The following is an 18145-nucleotide window of genomic DNA, read 5'->3' on the forward strand; positions in this document are numbered from 1 at the left end:
TCATTTCTAATTTCCCTCCAAAATGTCCTTGCCTCTGTTTGATCTTTCATGTCTCATCTGAATTTAATGCTGGGTGGTACTATTACTGTCATCACGTAGAAGCTCTGCAATCCTTACTTCTTGGGTAAGCTACCCAGGAAGTTACTTCTCTAAAGAAAGTGTTTAGTCTCCATAAATTACTGACTTTCCTCCAGATGGACTCATAATGCAACATCTTTGGTAAGTATTTGACATATGTAACAAATAGACCTTATTTTTGACTGTCCTACGTGATAATACTTCTTGTTTGATGTTCCCGCCTGGTATAGTTCATGGGGAACATGTGCCAGCATCAAGAGCTGGTAATCATGAACTTAATCACTCAAGACCTCCTTAACTGGGAAGCAATAGAGACGGTTATGAGCAAAAGGACGGTTATCTTTACTCATTTAACCTGTGACTAAATTCTTGGGATTTGCTTTTCCATAGAGCTGAGGAAGGAAACCGAATTTATTTCTAAACGCTGTCCTGTTTGCTGTGATGCAAGAAAGCGCACAGCTGGAGTTAAGGTATTTTGCATTTACTACCTGTTTCAGACTAGACCATCTGCAGCAAGTCACAACGCCACAGGCGCCCCTCGCCTCACGACGGGCACGGCGCGGGGCGGCGGGCGGCGCCGCTCGGTCCTGCGCAGCCGCCGGCGGGCGGGGCCCGAGCGGTCCCCGGGCGGGCGCGGCGAGGCCCCGCCGGCCACCGCCTTCCGCTTTGCAGCTTCCTGTGCGTGCGGAAACATGGTGGGTGGCGGGGTGCGGGTTGCGGCTCGTCTCGCCTCCGGGAACGCGTTGTTTTCTGGCGCGCGGCTGTATCGGCCTTGGAGGAACGCGAGTCGCACTGGGGCCGCTCGGGGGACGGGGGTGGCGCTCGCCTTTCCGGCTCTACAGCGGCCCCGGGAGCGCGCGGGCCGGGCCGGGCCTCACGGGGGCGCGGGGCGGCACGGCCGGACCCGGGGAAGGGCTCTTGCGTCCGGCACTTCAGGTTATTCTTGGCGAGTTGGTGTTATTTCTTAGCTTTATTGCAAGGTTTGGTTCACAGCCTTTTTCAGGGGAGGATTTAGCCAGGCTAAACAGTGATGGCGTGAGATATGCAACCTGACCTAGGCTCAAAATAGCTACAGAGATGTCTTTTCCCAGTCACAGTTACCGGTGTTTGCTATATTATACCAAGGTACTGAAAAGTTTGACCTGACATTACAGCTGACTTGTTGGTGCTTTTTACAGGGGACACCGCAAAAGGATGTTATCATAAAACCCGATGCCCCAAGCACATTACTTTCAGAAAAACATGCAGACTATATCGCTTCATATGGACCAAAGAAAGATGACTGTGTAGGTATCAGTTTGTTACAGTACAGCTGTGGTTTTGTTAACAGTATATTTATTTATTTATTGTCTCAGAGTTAAGGGTTAGATGCATGTTGACAAGATAATTGGTTTTTACCCTGCCATCCAAAGTATAAAATAAAGGTGCCTATTTCTCTAGGTCTGTGATGAGATTTGGCATGTATTATCTGACTATAAATTTGAAGATTATCATTTTAGCTCTGTAATTACTCTGAGACCTGAGAAACAAGCTACTAGCTTCTTCATCCACTGGAATGCACAAGTAGAGTTGCGTTTGCATGTTACTCTTTTGATGGGACAACTTACATAAATTTTGTAGTCACAAGTGGTTGGATGTAGTCCACAGCAATGGGATTCCGCTTCCAGCAGGTGAAAATTGTCAGCAGCTGCCTGTGTGAAGAAAAGTTCCCGTTACCTTTACTGTTCACAAAAGCACGCCAAGCACTGCTGCTTTTGATTGTACTGCATGTTAAAAATAATGTTTGTGTAGTGTAGTTGATGTAATCAGTGTAAGAGAATTCAATATAAAATTTCACTTCCTAGCACAACTTCAAATTATGAGAGTTTTGGCACTGGGAAATAATAGACTTTTTATTTTTTGAGACTAGTTGGGGTGGCAATTTGAGGGCTTCTTTGAATGCCAAGATAATTAGTGATCAGAAGTGAATTGGTACACAGCTACTTGTTCGTGCCTGATTTGACATTGAGTTCGATGCTTTGAACTAGAAAAATACAGAGAGGAAGGGAGTGTAGTATGTGTTGGTATCTACACGTGCATTTCCCTGTATGTGTGTGTATATACACATGTGCACGATGTACAGAATATCCGTGAGTGGCTGATGTGTGATTGCTAAATGGATGGAAGTGGTTGACTAACTAGAAGCTAATTGTGAAAGTTAACTAATGTATTTTCATTGCACTATATTGATGGTGTGCTTATCTGACCGAGAACTAAAATAATGCACTGTTCAGGAATACTGTATGCCAGAGTATCTGAGGATGAGTGGTGTGTACTGGGGACTGACAGCAATGGATCTCATGGGGCAGCTGCACCGAATGAACAAAGAAGAAATTTTGTCATTCATCAAATCGTGTCAACATGAATGTGGTGGAATAAGTGCCAGCATAGGTCACGATCCTCATCTTCTGTATACCCTCAGTGCTGTCCAGGTGAGTGTAGCAGAGTAATTTTAGAAAAAAGTGTTTGTGATTAAGATTTTGATGATTGCAGATTTATGAACCAGTTACTGTTGGAAGCCCCATGGCAAAAATTACTTCAGTATCTTATTAAAAAAAAAAAAAAATCTAATGGACAAAACTGTAGAATTTAGCTGTATCGCTTTCTAAACGTTGTCATATTTGAGAATGTTTTCATGGTCAATTAATGGTTACTGGATTGTTGCCAATTTTGTAAGTTATCTTGAAATACCCCTTAGCTACAGGTTTTACTGGAGCATTTTATAGATAATTTTTGATTCTATAAATTATTCGTGTACGTTGAGGTGACAGATACGTATGACCAAAATAAGAGTAAAATTTTTTATTTTAATCTGAGTTTTTTGGGGGTGTATAATTTAAAAATTGTACTAGTCTTTTGGGCATTTAATTTCTTTATTCGTGCATACACTCCCCCAGATAAGAAGCAGCTCTTAATCTTATTTTTTCACTGCAATTCTCTCCATTATAGACATATTTTCTCATTATCGCTTGTGCCTTTGTTTTGTTCTGGTTTTTCACTTTAGTTTGTTCTGGTCATGCAAACTGTTGTGTGAAAATGTACCGAAAAGGCTCAAACACTTCTGAACAATTTGCTTGGTTGTTTGCAGTGTGCATCTCTCATTCTGTCTTATGGAGGAAGTATTTTAATGGCATTACAACTAAATAATACAGCATTCTTTTCTAGGCAGAAACTATGCTGGATTTAAAGTGCTGGGTTTGAACTCCTTATGTAGGACAGGATGCTCTAAGGTTGTTCTTTATTACCGATTACTTTAGCACTAGAATTACTCTGAATACTGTGAGAACCAGGACACTAAAGTTTCTCCAGGCTGTGATGTCTTGAACTTTTCCAAACCGTCCAATCCAGCTCCTTTCACAAGTTCCAATTCAATACAAGGGGGGTACAATTTGAGGTTGTTACCTTATGTATTAGAGATGTTAGTTCTTAAATATATACTCGATATTACTAGGAGATACTTTTGTGTTAACTGAATTGAGCTGTAGCTGCGCAAACTGAAAAAGTGTTCACAAAGGCCAATGTAAAATTTTTGTGGTAAACTTAACCAGCATATCTTAATGAGTATGCGTTGTCTTGGTGAACAAACACTGTTTAGTCCTGTCTACCTATCCAGGATGTTTAAAGGGTCCTGTCAGTTGTTCTTGTGATCACAGTTAATAGTAGTTTGTTCAGATTTGCAATTTAGGGTGCATGTTGTGATTATATATTTTCTGTTGGAGTTGTACATTCTTTTTTTTTTTAATTTTCCATAAGAATTAAATTTTATCTAACAATTGAAGGATTCCAGCTAAATAGGTTTAAAGTCGTAGTGTCCAGTGTTTCTCAGGATTGCTACTATAATATTGCTTAGTTTCAACTGTTTTGGGTTTTTTTTCAGTTCTTTATACATTATAAATTCTTAATTACTCTCTTTACCGGTTATGCAAGTTATGAGTAAAAACATGAAGTCAGATGGGGCTAAGAAACATTATTGTTGTTTTCACAAGACGTTGTATCATACAGATTTGCTGGTTTGGAAAATCGTATTGCCTGCTGTAACCTTTATTTTTTTTCCAGACCATATTCACTGTACTGTTGGTGTATAATCATATTGTTCATATTTTTCTTAAATTATTGCATTTTGGTTCTACTTGTTATACTTAAAAATTGAATTGAAATAAAAATCTAATAATTTGAAATTAATAATTGTTGACAAGTTTGCACTGTAAGTGGAATTAGTAACTAGCAGCTTAACATACACATATCCAAGTAGCCGCAGTGCAAAACTACAAATCGTTAAGTCTTAGGTGTCATTGTCCTGTTACAATATTAACCATAATCGAATCTCTCTTCTACTATTGCTAACATAAAAGAAATAAATCTGGTTATGCTTTTAAAAGGAGACCTCAACATTGGAAAGTAACAAAGCATGAAAGAGTTCAGTCTGAATTGTTTGTATCTCCTTTTGAGAATGTCCTAAAATTTTTAGACAGAGATGATCTGCAGTGCAGAGATTAACTACTAAAGTGGGAAAAAAGTTTACTTGAATGAACCTTACCAAATACTATTCAGTGTTAATTAAATCAAGTCTTTTATAAATTCGTGATTTTTTTTTTGTTAAGAAATAAATTTTTTAAATTTTTGCTTCTCTTTGATTGTTATTGTATCTTCCCCCCCCGCCCCCAGATTCTTACCTTTTATGACAGTCTCCATGTAGTTGATATAAATAAAATCGTTGAATATATACAGAGCTTTCAGAAAGAAGATGGATCGTTTGCTGGAGACGAATGGGGTAATTTTTAGATCTTTTAAACGTAGTGTCTGGGTTGACTTGTGTAAGTCTGTAAACTTAAGTTTCCTTGGATGGTCTTTTTGCATATGTATATTATATGTGAACACTTTTATTTTCTGAGTCGTGAAAAATAAGGGTTTGTGAAGGACAGAATTATGTTTCTGCCCTTCCATATTCTCAGCTTCAGTTCCATTCTTATATTAAGAATAAAGTGTCCAGTTCTTAAAGAAGAAGACTTCTGGGCATTTTTACCTTCACGGTACTTGGATATACTAGATACGCTGTTTCATAAGGAATGTTTTACACTTGCCATTTGATGGTAGTTAGTAATGATCTATATCTATGACAACTGTGGAAGGTTTTTTCACTATGTGGGAGTGAGAAAAACTGCGTTTGTACTCGTGAACTTCTGTTAATACTGATTTTGCTTCTGCTTATAAATTCCGTAACATAAGTGTATGTATGTGTATAATATAATATAAAAGTTTTGTATGTATGTATGTATGTATGTATATGTATATAACATAAGCTGTGGCATAAATATTTAGTCACTCTTAAAAGTATTTATCATCATGGAAGACCCAAATTTTAAGAAATCTATTGCGTATCACTCTTGTTCAGGTAAAATTCAGCAACTGAGATCTTAGCAGTATATGTATGCTACTGTAAAGGTAGATGATATGCTACGTGCTAAATTGCTTCGTAGTTTGCCACATCCTTTTTGTTGAAGTATTGTCACAAGTGTACCAATTGTACAATGGATTGACGCTATTTCCGAGATGTGCAGCTGAAGGAGTGTGATTCCTGATGTGGGACAGAGCAGCAGATGTTTGATTTATGTGTTTCAGCTTGTGAATTTCTTAAGAGAAGTCTTGCAAAAGTTCGACCAAGAAACTGAATGTTTGCAGCTCAGTTAAATTTTAAATTGTGACTCCGAATATTAATTGCCTGGAGCTTGTGCTACAAGAGCTATATTGGACTTGACAAGCAATCATTCTGTTATAGGTGTAGGAACTTTGGTTTTTCTTCCAGGTACAAATATGCAAAAGAAACTTTGTAACTTGAATTAGGTTTCCCCTAAAAAGAGAAACGGCTTCTACTTCTTGCTGGATTTAAGGCAGAGCAAGAGTTGTCTGATTATTTTTGCAATATTTCCATTGCTGTGCAATTATCTGTAGAGCACTACAGGTAAACTCTAAAATGAAACGGTTGTTTGCAAATTACCACTAGATGAATTGATTTGGATATATAGCTGTCCAACTCTAAATGAGTTGTTGGTTTTTATGCATAGTAAAACGTACAGATCACTTAAATGGTAACGTATATTTTCTAAATTAGTGCGGAAATAATTGATTAGCTGGAAGATTAAATTTTATGGGGAGAGTTTTTTATCTGATTTTTGTTTTTCGATGCAGAGCCTAGGATTTTAACATTTTTGTTTCGTATTTTCGGTAGCGATTTAAATGTATGTTTGTCGAAAAAATAATCTTATTTAATTCCTTACCCCCCCACATTATAGGAGAAATAGATACAAGATTCTCTTTCTGTGCTGCAGCAACTCTTGCACTTCTGGTAAGTCCTAAACCATCACTTGCACAAGCGGAGAATTGAATGGTACTGCTCTTTGGTGCTGCTGAAGTTTCTGCAGATGAGCTTGGTAGAATATCAAACTCATTAGTTATTTTCTGACTTGCAGGGAAAGCTGGATGCTACTGATGTGGAAAAAGCAGTAGAATTTGTTTTGTCCTTTATGAACTTTGATGGAGGATTTGGTTGTAGCCTAGCTTCCGAATCACATGGAGGACAGGTGAGTTTCTCCTTACATGGAAATATTTTAAACTAGCAAGCATCACGTACTGCCTATAACTGATACAACGTGTATCAGTGATGACAATCAATGTACCAAATCTGTTCCCCAAATGCCTGATTCTAGTATTTTAGTTAAAATAACTGCACAGATACGTAACCTAATCTGAGAAGACGAGTCAAAACTCAAGAGTTTAGTCTAGTAGAAAAAAAAGATCATAACGGAACTGCTTTTATGACTGTATTTCAGTCTTCCCATAGTGATATTGAAACTGCTAGCATCAGGATTTTTAGAGGATTTGAAAAGGGTATCAATGGAGATGGTGGATAAGATTTATCACTGTTTCTGACACAGATCATAATGAGACTTAAAGGTCGATTGTATAGTGCATTTGAGATTTATCAGCCAGTGACCCCTAATAAAAATGAGACATGAGTCCTGTCAAGCATTACTTAATTTTTTGAGGAAAGTCCATTTAAGGATGACATACCTAACTTAGTAACGGGAATATTTATCAGCTAGAATCGCTAGTGTTACGCACTGTTATTGGTGACAGTGAATTCTGAAAAAAGCCCAGTAAAATCTACTTGAGAAGAAAATGCAGTAGTATTATTAGAACAAATTAAGGGATCCCCTGAGGAAGACAATCTAAATAACTTCTTTCAACAGGAAATTGACATAATTTAAATTATTTAAAATTTTAATTTACCTTTCCTGTTTCTATTTCTTTTCATAGAAGAGCACTTAACCTGAATGTGTGAAAAAAATATCAACTTCTAATGCTGTTGCAGTTACCAACATAAGAATTGTGGTGAGTGCCATAATGCCATAGCCAGGATTCACCTCATCATGTGAAAATGCTAGAGCCATTTTGTTGACAAGTGTTAGGTTTCCTGTCTCTTTTTTTGTTTAAAATCAGGGGAAAAAAGTTAAATCTGTTACATGTACTTACTTATAGTTCTATGTACAGTAGCATTACCCATATAGTCTAAGTGGCTGGACCATGTTCTAGTGTTCAAGGAAGTCAGTTCAATAGCTGAACCCACTCTGTTTGCAGGTGGCATTTCCTGTGAGGATTAGATCTGTTGAGCTTATTCATTCTCCTTAAAAAGGTCTCTTTCACCTCCATGGAAGTTCAGTAGTTTTCTGGGAATATTGCCAAACCCTGATCTCCTCTTATGACTGGGTGACCTGCCTAGTGAAAGAGAAAGGGAGTGGATAAAGTAAAAAAGGCTTGAGTAAAGCTTTTGACATGCTTTCCCACAGCATTCTCCCGGAGAAGCTGCAGCCAGCAGCCTGGATATGTGCAGTCTTGGCTGGAAGTAAAATAGGCTGCGTGGCCAGACCAGAGAGTGGTGGGAAATGATGTTAAATCCAGTTGGCGAAGGGTCACAAATGGGATTCTCCAGGGCTCAGTTTTGGGGCTGGTCCTGTTTGATATCCTCAACAGTGGTCTGGATAAAGGAATCAAGTGCATCCTCAGTAAGGTCCCAGGAAGGACCAGCTTGTGTGGAAGTTTTGATTCATGTGAGGGCAGAAGGCTCTGCTAAGGGGTCTGGACAGGCTGGATGCATGGGCCAAGGAAAACTGTGTGATGTCCAGCAAGGCCAGGTGCCTGGTCCTGCACTTGTGTCACAACAACCCCCTGGAGTGCTCCAGGTTTGGGGAAGAGTGGCTGGAAGGCTGCCCAGCAGGAAGGGACTTAGGGGTGCTGGTCAACAGGAGCTGAACATCAGGCCGGGTGTGCGCAGGTGGGCAAGAAGGCCTTTGGCTGTAGCAGCCACAGTGTGGTCGCTGTGGTCACTGAGCAGGGCAGTTGCTGTCCAAAAAGTGCCCAAAGTGCCCAAAGGCACTTTTGGGCCTGTCACTTCCAAAAGGACATTGTGGCGCTGGAGCATGTCTAGAGAAGGGTAATGCAGCTGGGGAAGGGACTGGAACATTAGGCCTGTGAGGAGCAGCTGAGGGTACTGGAGTGTTCAGTCCTGAGATAAGAAGGTTCAGGAGAGACTTTAATGTTCTACAACTACCTGAAAGGAGGTTGTGGCAAGGTGGGGGTCGGCCTCTTCTTCCAGTCAGTCAGTAACAGGACAGGGGAAAATGGCCTCAAGTTGCACCGAAGGAGATTCAGGTTGGATATTAGGAAGAATTTCCTCACCAAAGGAGTGATTAATCACTGGAACGGACTCCCTAGGAAAGCGGTGGAGTCTCCATCCCTGGAAGTGTTCAAAGAATGAGTAGATGTGGCACTTCGTGATATGGTTTAGTGTTATTTGGTGGTATTAAGTTAAAGGTTGAACTTGATGATTTTAGAAGTCTTTTCCAGCCTTAATGATTTTGCAATTCTTTGCTTTTTGTGCTTCAGTGCTTTCTTAGAGACTGCATGAAATGTGACCAAAGTATGCTGTTGCACCATAAATGTTATCTCCCAGGAAAAGACTATTAATTTTTAAATTAATTATTAAAAGGGGATGAATCAGTGCAGATGTATTACATGGCACACTGAAAGTAAGCATGACATGACCAAACATAGAGGGAATTACCAAGATAGTTAATGAACCAGGTTAGCCTGTTTCTGCCTGGGATTTCATTCGGTCTTTTGATTACTCTCGGCAAGCGTTAAAAGGCAGGTACAGGAAGAAACCATAGACTGGATGCAAAATTTTGACAAAGACCGTATCCATCCTGCAGAAGTCAGTTTGACTGCTCTGGCTTGAGAGTCTGTGTTTTTAAAATAAAATTACATGGCTTTCTCAGATCTCCTAGGGTCACTTTTCAAACCTTGCATCAGTGTCTTATATTAGTAATATACTACTGCTATGTCATTAAATTGTGCTACTGGTACTTTTTTACAAAAGCAACTGTAACAATAACATGCTTTCCTGAAGGAACAGTCTTTGAAATGAAAAGTTGAAGTGTGTGTGACCTCATTGTGCATCGTTTACATGACTGTATTGCTGCTTTGAGATCTTCCTGCATTTAGTCTGCTAAACTGTATTTAGTTTTTAAATACACAAAAAAATTATGTCTGTAATTTTAGATGTATTGTTGCACAGGATTTCTTGCTATAACAGACCAGTTGCATCAAGTAAATGTTGATTTTCAGGCTTTGCAAACGTCAGTTATCTTCCGGAGGTCTCAACGGACAACCAGAGAAGGTACTGTGCGGCTTCTTTTCTTTGTTCAAACCTCAATAGAGATTTTTTTTTCTGAAGCTGAACTTCTGCAAAATGTCACAACTTCCACAAAACATTTAGTAAACTTTTCAAAGAAGTCAGGCCTTCATCCTGATTCTTCCTTCTGTTACTAACACCTGTCCTGCAGTCCTTAGCTGTGCTTTGTTTGAGTCCTCAATGTAGGAAAGTACACTTACTAAAGGATGTTTTGGTCACCACTGGAACCGTTGTTCCGTGAAACTGGGTCTTTGACTTTGGGAATGATCTTTTCCATAGGATTTGCATAAAAATTATTGTTTTACTGGATGTAAATCCTGTGTCATAGTGTTCCACATCACACTAGAAATTTGTGTAACCTAGAAAAATCTCTGGCAAATAGATAATCAGCAGATTCCCCTGCTTCCGCCCTTGCCCCCAAAATACAAATAGTTGATATGAACTTCTTTGTATTTTCTCTTGAAAAAAGTGCCATGGTTTTTCAGCATCTCTCACAGAAGGTAAAGTCTTTAAAAATCACATTCTTGTGGTCTTGTTTCTTGACGAAGGGAAGAAGTTTGAGAAAGATATTTTCCCTTCCTGAAGACAGAAGCCCGCCAAAAAGAGACACTGTCAAGAAAGTCTTTTACTCCAAAGACACTCTTAAGTGTTGTGTCTCTGCAAGAGTATTATGACAGCGCACCTGATAATGTGCAGAATTATCAGTAAAATTTGCAACGTTATGTTTAAAACCAAATGAAATATTAATCTGCTTCTATGCTTGCCAGTTACCTGATGTATTTTATTCGTGGTGGGTGCTAGCTTCTTTGAAGATGATTGGTAGGATACAGTGGATTGATTGACAGAGAGAAACTGCGCTGCTTTATTTTGGCTTGCCAGGATGAGGAGACCGAAGGATTTGCTGACAGACCGGGAGATATGGTAAGTAGTATTTATTTTTTCTAAATAAAAGATGCATAAAATCCTGTGATCATTCAGTTGTATTGTCCTCCCCAGCCACAGAGATTTTCAGTTTCTTGTTGGCAAACAAAAACTTCATTCTATACAAGTGAAAAACCAATTGACTTTTGTAAATGGACACAAGCTTTCTTTTTTTTCCCAGGTGGATCCATTTCACACCTTATATGGTATTGCTGGACTATCTTTATTGGGAGAAGAACAAATTAAGGCCGTTAATCCTGTCTTTTGTATGCCAGAAGACATCCTTCGAAGAAGAAACGTGCAGCCTGAGCTTGTAAGCTAGGCCTTGTAGAGACAAAAGGTTTATATGACCAGTTGCTTTGTTTTACTTATCTCATCTGTGAAACCGTCTGCATATTCTTCTTTTGGATGCGTTTACATTCTGGAACTGAAGCAATAGCTTTGCTGTGGACTTTGTCACTTTATACATTGTATCAGAACATGCTGGTTCTCATAATCTGAGTATAACATGTTCTTTGGTTGTATTCTAAGATGTGTAGAAACATTTAAATTCTGTATCTAAATGTACGGGCCTTGGCTTTTTTTTTTTTTTTAATATAATATTCAAATCAAAGCTTGACTGTGTGAATGCTTAGCTTTTCTATCCCTTGAATATCAACCATGCTGGTACTGATCTTCATACAGGCCTCTTTCCATAGTGGATCATGCACTTGAAAAAAGACCCAAACCAAAACAACAATAACAAACCCAAACAAACAAACAAAAAACACAGTAAGATTCTACCTAAGCCACGCACTTAATACCACACACTTACGTATTTAATTTTTCCTGTTCATGCATCATGTTTTTTTCCATGTTCATGCATCAGTTTTCTGTACTGAGAAACAGCTGCTTCTTCTCACAGTAATTGATACCAGTGAAGCCATGTTTATGGTTCTTTCTAATATATATAAATGTCTTCATTTATTGATGAGTCCCTTAGACAGAATTCCACCGATGCTTGAAATACAGCATACCTTGATTACGTTCAGTGAATCTTGCTAACATTAAACATTCTAGAGAAAGTCTCCGTTGGACAGTGACTCGTAATTGAACATAGAGTTGATTCTACATTTGTTGCTGGGCTGAAATCCTGCTTCTGTAGCTTTTAAGACACTAATTGTCAATACTTGATTATGTTGTAATTGAAAATAAAACTATCTGTGGGAAATACTTGTTCTCTGAAGGGTGAAATCCTCTTTGTCTTCATAGAAGTGCTAAAATTGCCTCTTAATTTACATTCTACACATGCTAGCTGAGACTGAATGATATTCCACTTGTAACATACAGTAAAAGGTAATTATGAAGGGGAAGAAGTCTTGGTTAATCTCTGTACTTATGCTTAAGTAAGGCCTGAAGTAGTTTCACCTGAACTTCACTCAGCAGAGATAGCTACCCAAGATTTGGCCTGCACAGATGTGTAGTCATTTGACATATAAACCCAGACTCTATGAATAGAAAATACTGGTTTAGGCTACAATATTGGGAATTAATTTGATAATAGCAAAGAATACTCTAGCCATGACCAGGTTTTGAACCAACTTCAGTCACAGTAACAAAGTGCCTTTTAGCACTTCAGACATAAAGGCAGTACAGCAGAACAGCCTGAGGTCTGGTTTGGCTGGAAAGTGCCTTAGTCACGGCGGTCAAGCGAACGGTTGAGCTTTTTCTCCTCTTAAGGGTGTGTTCTGCAGGAAAAGAATGCCTCAAGCGGGAGAGCACTCTAAAGCTAAATTTCCTAACACCTCAAAGGACCAAGAACCAGCCTTAAAATGGTCTATTCCTTCTTCCAAGTTTCATATCCCCCCCTCACACCTCCACCACCATCCTGAAAAGCATAGTCTCTTTCTGCTTCTAGCAGCTCTGAAATCCCACATCACTGTTGCACCACAACTACAGACCTTGAATCAACTTCCTCCTACCAAAATGTTGACCCTTAAATTATCAGAAGTCTGACAGATCTCGAATCTGACAGGCTACGCTCTGCCTGGCGTAGGCTTGCCAGCATCTCCTGATACCAAATTCCAGGTCAAGGAAGGCACCTTTCATTGTCCCAAGACACGTACCCAAATTCCATTCGCTGCACCTCTTGCAGGATTTTCAAAGACAAAAATCAAACCCGCGGTATAGCCTCAAACTTTTGAGAGAACCTTCCTTCAGAATAACTAGAGTGATCTGGGTCCCGTGCAGTGGTAACCGTTCAGAAATAGCTCCGCGTTTGAATTACACCGATGGAGGTGAGACGAATGGCACGGCAGGCTGTGTGGAGTAGGCGAATGCTTATGGGCGTAGTGGACATCTCGTCTTTTTGGTTTTTTGGGTGCCACAGGAGGTGCTGTGCAACCGGTGAGCGGAGTATCATCCACCGCTGAGTACAGCGTGTTTCTGGAAGAGGTCAGGGTTGGCTGGCATGACCTCCAGCCCTGTGTTTTTGCAAAGGATGAAGAGGCACCTATCTGCCGATGGTAGCAGCGTCCCAGTTAAATCCATGTTGACCTTCTTGAGGATGGATTCTGATGCACAGCCCTCTGAAAGCAAAGTCGAAGAGCCAGTGGTCTGAGGGGATAAGGTGGAGAGACTGCAGAGCAGGACGGGCGAGGTGCTTACATCAGTGCAGCGGTGAGGGGTGTTTAGGATCAGTCATGTTCTGGTGCTGAGAGCAGGCGTAGGATTCAGTCCACATGAGGCGAGCATGTGCCGGGCACAGCAGTTCCCGCCTGTGTCCGGCCTCGTCTGGCGGTATCTTTCCCGATCCAGAGTTGTTTTTTTCTGCTTATGGTAGTCTCGCATATTACGGTCACGTCGTGTTACGTGTAGCCGGTGTGTGCTCGGGGTGGAGCTGCACAAGATCATACCACTCCCAGTACTGCGGCCCCGCTGGGCCCCGTCACACCGCGCCTCACGCCACTACGGGCCGGCTCAGCCGTGCCAGCCGGCCGCCCGCTGCCCCGGGTAGAGGGTCCCGCGCCACCCCTGCTCGGCCCGGCCCGCGCGGCAGCTCTCGGGCCGGATCGGGGCCCCGCTGCGAGGCGGGGGCGCGGCCGGGGCGGTTCTGCGGGGCGGGGCAGGGCTGCGTAGGGGGCGGGGCGCTCCGGCTGCCGCCTTTCCGTGGCAGAAGTGTTCCTTGGGCCCTGGAGCGCTTCCGGGGCAGCGCCATTACCGTCACCTTCAGCGTCGCCGTCGTGATTACCATCATCATGACAACGCTCCGCGCCTTCACCTGCGACGACCTCTTCCGATTCAACAACATGTGAGCTCAGGCTGTCCCCTTTCCCTGCCCCCGAACCCCTGCGCGCTTCCCCACCCCGCGGGGTCCTCGGGGCGCCCCGCCGGCCGGGCGGGCCCGGGCGCGGGCCCGTGCTGAGCTCCGCTCTCTCTCTTCCGCCACAGCAATCTGGACCCGCTGACCGAAACCGTATCCTTCCCGCCGGGGCAGGGGCGCGGTGTCGGGCGCAGCCGTGGCGGCCGCAGTTGCTCCTTAACCGAGCGCCCAGTACGGGATTCCCTTCTACTTGCAGTACCTCGCCCACTGGCCCGAGTATTTCATCGTCGCCGAGGCGCCCGGCGGGGAGCTGATGGGTTACAGTGAGTGCCGGGTGTTCCGGCGGTAACGTCTCCCTTCGTTACCTATTACGGGGATTATAACGCTGGAGCTTTTCTTACTCTTCGCGTTCACCGAATACCCAACACGGAAGAGCAACGTTGCGTTGCATCTTCCCCTTTCTTAAATGTCTGAGGGTATTATGCAGCGCTCGTGGCCGTAGCTTCCAGTTTGATGTTCCTAGCGCAGCGGAGAGCCTTGGCTGTGGTAACATCCACCGGTATTTGATGAATGGGTATTTCTGTAATCAGAAGTTAAGTCCCTACACTGCCTTTACAGTCAGTAAAAGTACTGGGCTTGCGTTTTGCATTGCTCTGTAAGGGAAAGCTCTGGGCCTGGATGTCATTTGCTATTTTGCTGTGGAATAATTGTGTTTTTCATAAATCATGCCAAAGAGAATTGCCAGGAGGCGGGGTGGGGCAGAGTAAGGGTTTCTGCAGGGACCCAGAAAATAAAACTATTTGTCTAATACTGAAGCTGAAAATACATGTGTTGTACAGAACATTTCTCTGTACCCACCACACTTGTTGCTTATTAGCAGTGACTGTGATATCTATAAAAGCACAGGGTAGAAGTGTAAATGTTCATTAATAAACTAGCATTGGATTGGCCCAGTGTAGAAAGGAGAGAAACTAGGGAAAAAAAAAAACCAAAACACCATCCCCACCTCCACTTCCCCCCCCCCCCCCCTTAAACACATCCTGTTTGCAGGGCCTTAGCTTTCTATTGCCAGATTGGCAAAGCTTCCCAAGCTCTATTCCCCTATAATTTCCAAAAGTCTCAAATAGTGGCTAGGATGGTAGTTTTGGTAGTTTTCTAGCCCTTTGCTCCTCCTTTACTTTAGTCCCGTTTTAAATTTTGGTTCAGGGAAAGACTTGTGAGAATTGCTTGAAATTTGCATTTAGAAGTCACCTCCAGCAAGGACTTTGCAAACTTGTTTGGTGTTTTTTTAACACTAGTCAAGGAACTGCTGTAATATATGAGCAAAATGACATTTTTAGTGGCTGCTGAATCTTAGAGTGAAAAGGTAGACATCCCTGTTTTAGCTTTTACCATAATCATTGTGACATATGTTTACGCATGGCTTATTCCTCTCGTGAAGTTGTCTGGCTGCGGGCAATGCATTACTCCAGAGGTGCTGCTGCACTGATGCTCTGTATGTTCACAGTCATGGGCAAAGCTGAAGGCTCTGTGGCTAGGGAAGAATGGCACGGACACGTTACTGCTCTCTCTGTTGCACCAGAATTTCGACGGCTGGGTTTGGCTGCTAAATTGATGGAGCTCCTGGAAGAAATTTCAGAAAAGTGAGTAGTATGTCTATTTTTAAATTTATCTTTTAAAGTAATATTTTAAACCAGTATTTCTACAGACACCTGTCCCTGGTTTATGTGGCAGAATTTTGCTTTACTGGTGTTGTAATTTTCTGAAATTCCTCATAGTTGGAGGAGTTATGAAAGTTGCTTAGCAGTTTAAAATCTCAGGGTTTCTCTGAAAGCTAAATTGCTAGACTAAGGACGTAGCCTGAATTCCAGTAGAGATACTCCATAAAAGAAAATTTCTTTACAGGAAAAGAGCTTTGTGAAACGTCAGCACTGTTTCCTGTAGGGCCTCCAACGTACTTGTTCAGTAACTGGGCTTTGTACAATGCCCTCAGGCACAGTCCTGAACAGATTTTGCACTGCAGAGAGTATCTTAGCTTACTTGCCATCCCGTGCTCAGTTACTTGTACCTTAGAAAATTTAATTCAGTGTCAGATGAACCAACTGGGAAATGCCCCTAACTGATTCTGGTAGGGCAATCACTGGAAAAATGGGAAAATTGGAAAAATAGTACAACATTTTGAAAAATTTGCCTTGTGAAGTTAAGGGTCTATCATCTCCTGTTAGGCAACTGCATTTCATAACTGATTCCACTCCTCCTAATCCAAGCAATAAAAAATCTGGATATTTCTTTAATCATGTCATATGGATTTAGGCCTGTGGGGGTGTTTAGCTTGTCCTGTTCTTTCTGTTCAAATTTCTGAGCCCACTGACTGTTGTAGAAGGGCCGTGTGACAAAAATAAAATTAAACCCATGTCTATAGTTGAATTTTCCCTTGGTAAAGGAGTGTATCTGTTATTGCATTGTGAAAGATGTTTGATTAGCATACTACATCAGACTTGCTTTGGTTTCATTACAATTTATGGGTTCTTACTTAGAAATACATTTACCTACTATTCCTTAATGTGGTTTTGTCTGTTTGTTTTTTTTCCCTCCCCTGCTAAAGAAAGGGTGGATTTTTTGTCGATCTCTTTGTGAGAGTATCAAATCAGGTTGCTGTAAATATGTATAAGCAACTAGGCTACAGTGTGTACCGGACAGTCTTAGAGTACTACTCAGCTAGCAGTGGGGAGCCAGATGAAGACGCTTACGGTAAGTTCTCGTTCGGTCTCAAATTGAATGGAGCGATTCTCATGTTGAGGGTTCCTGAGCTTGTTTGTAAGACAATTATTCTTTTTTTGGTATGTGAAATAATTTCAGATAGTTGCTGATTAATGGGATTTTTGTATCCTCCTTTAGATAACTTTTCCTACTTAAGATTATATCAGTTACGAAACTTAATCTTGCCATTTACACATTTTGTAGCATCTCCAGCAAAATAAACTGCAAAACAAGAATAAACAAGAAAGAATCTCAGTGCTTTCTTCCTTTCATCCCGTAACAGGGACTTGAAACTTGGTTTTTCTCAGATGTCTACCTATAAATTAACATTAAATTGACTGTTATAAATTAACAGTCACAACGCCAAGCCCATCAGAGCTCAAGGAATAGCTGCACAGTGTTCTAATCATACAGTATAATTTTAGGTAGTACTGTGTGGAGCAGGGAGTTGCATCCTTATGGGTCCCTTCCAACTTGAGGTAGTCTTACGATTCTAGGAAATTTCCTTGATTAAAAGTTATCTTATTTTAATGGAGTATTCACTTAATATGGCTTTGTATAATGACTGTTACTATTATAACATTTTTTCCTTTTGCTATAGATATGAGAAAAGCTCTTTCCAGAGATACAGAGAAGAAATCGGTTATACCTCTGCCTCATCCTGTGAGGCCAGAAGACATCGAGTAACTTAAGCTGCGGTTCTCATGCAATTTACTGAGTGTCAGGTTCCATCTCCTATAACCCCCAGCAACTTACGGATAAGTTTTAGGCCAAATGTTTTTCCTTAAACTCCCTTTTCCTAATACTAAAAAGCAACATTGAGAAGCTGACTAACACTGCTTCTCTTGGTAATGGCTGTATACTGCCACACTCTATTATTTTTTCTTTCACATATTGGAGATTTGGAGACTATTAAAATGGTATTGCCCCCTGTATGGTCTTTTCTTGGTTTTCTTGCTGCAGCTGGAATTTATTCCCATCTCAGGAAGTATCTCATCGTATAGTCCACGACTCAACAGTTCCCGTGCCAGGGTAATCACAGCGGAAGGTAGCAAAGGAAGCCAAGAGACACAGCTAGGATGCCCCCGGTGCCTGCTAAGCTCAGATTACAAAATAAGGGAAAATGAGGCCAAATTGGGGGGAAAGTGGAAAAAAAATGAGAAAATTTGGGGGAAAAACCGAAAAGAAAGAGAAAATCTGAGGAAAAAGGGGAAAAAGAAGAGACAAAATTTGGTGGAAAAGTGGAAAAAAAGGAGAAAATTTGTGATAAAAATGGGGAAAAAGAAATAAAATTAAAG

General features: G+C 41.2%; 2 protein-coding genes and 1 non-coding gene across 4 annotated transcripts; all 3 read left to right on the forward strand.

Moving 5' to 3' along the window:
- Positions 1–320: 320 nt before the first annotated feature.
- Positions 321–13846, forward strand: RABGGTB (Rab geranylgeranyltransferase subunit beta). The gene is made up of 8 exons (XM_088060090.1): positions 321–341; positions 576–773; positions 1257–1364; positions 2352–2549; positions 6585–6695; positions 7432–7506; positions 9799–10786; positions 10968–13846. Exons 1-6 carry the CDS (start codon positions 321–323, stop codon positions 7441–7443), a joined length of 648 nt encoding a protein of 215 aa, XP_087916216.1. The 3' UTR covers positions 7444–7506; positions 9799–10786; positions 10968–13846.
- On the forward strand, positions 1518–1600 carry LOC148183721 (small nucleolar RNA SNORD45). Its single transcript, XR_015773416.1, has one exon. It is a non-coding gene; the product is annotated as a small nucleolar RNA SNORD45 (small nucleolar RNA).
- A 93-nt stretch (positions 13847–13939) lies between the features above and the next one.
- Positions 13940–17780, forward strand: NAA20 (N-alpha-acetyltransferase 20, NatB catalytic subunit). Of its 2 annotated transcripts, XM_005532773.2 has the most exons (6): positions 13940–14075; positions 14216–14240; positions 14320–14410; positions 15595–15730; positions 16693–16838; positions 17449–17780. In XM_005532773.2, exons 1-6 carry the CDS (start codon positions 14023–14025, stop codon positions 17532–17534), a joined length of 537 nt encoding a protein of 178 aa, XP_005532830.1. In that variant the 5' UTR covers positions 13940–14022; the 3' UTR covers positions 17535–17780. The 2 variants fall into 2 exon arrangements, with proteins under 2 accessions (XP_005532830.1, XP_087916813.1); XM_088060687.1 differs by lacking the exon at positions 17449–17780 and having other exon boundaries at positions 16693–17441.
- The last annotated feature ends 365 nt before the right edge of the window (positions 17781–18145 follow it).

The sequence above is a fragment of the Pseudopodoces humilis genome, chromosome 10 (assembly GCF_049639895.1).
Source record: "Pseudopodoces humilis isolate 2021_Gansu_Grassland_sample_001 chromosome 10, ASM4963989v1, whole genome shotgun sequence".
Taxonomy (NCBI): domain Eukaryota; kingdom Metazoa; phylum Chordata; class Aves; order Passeriformes; family Paridae; genus Pseudopodoces; species Pseudopodoces humilis.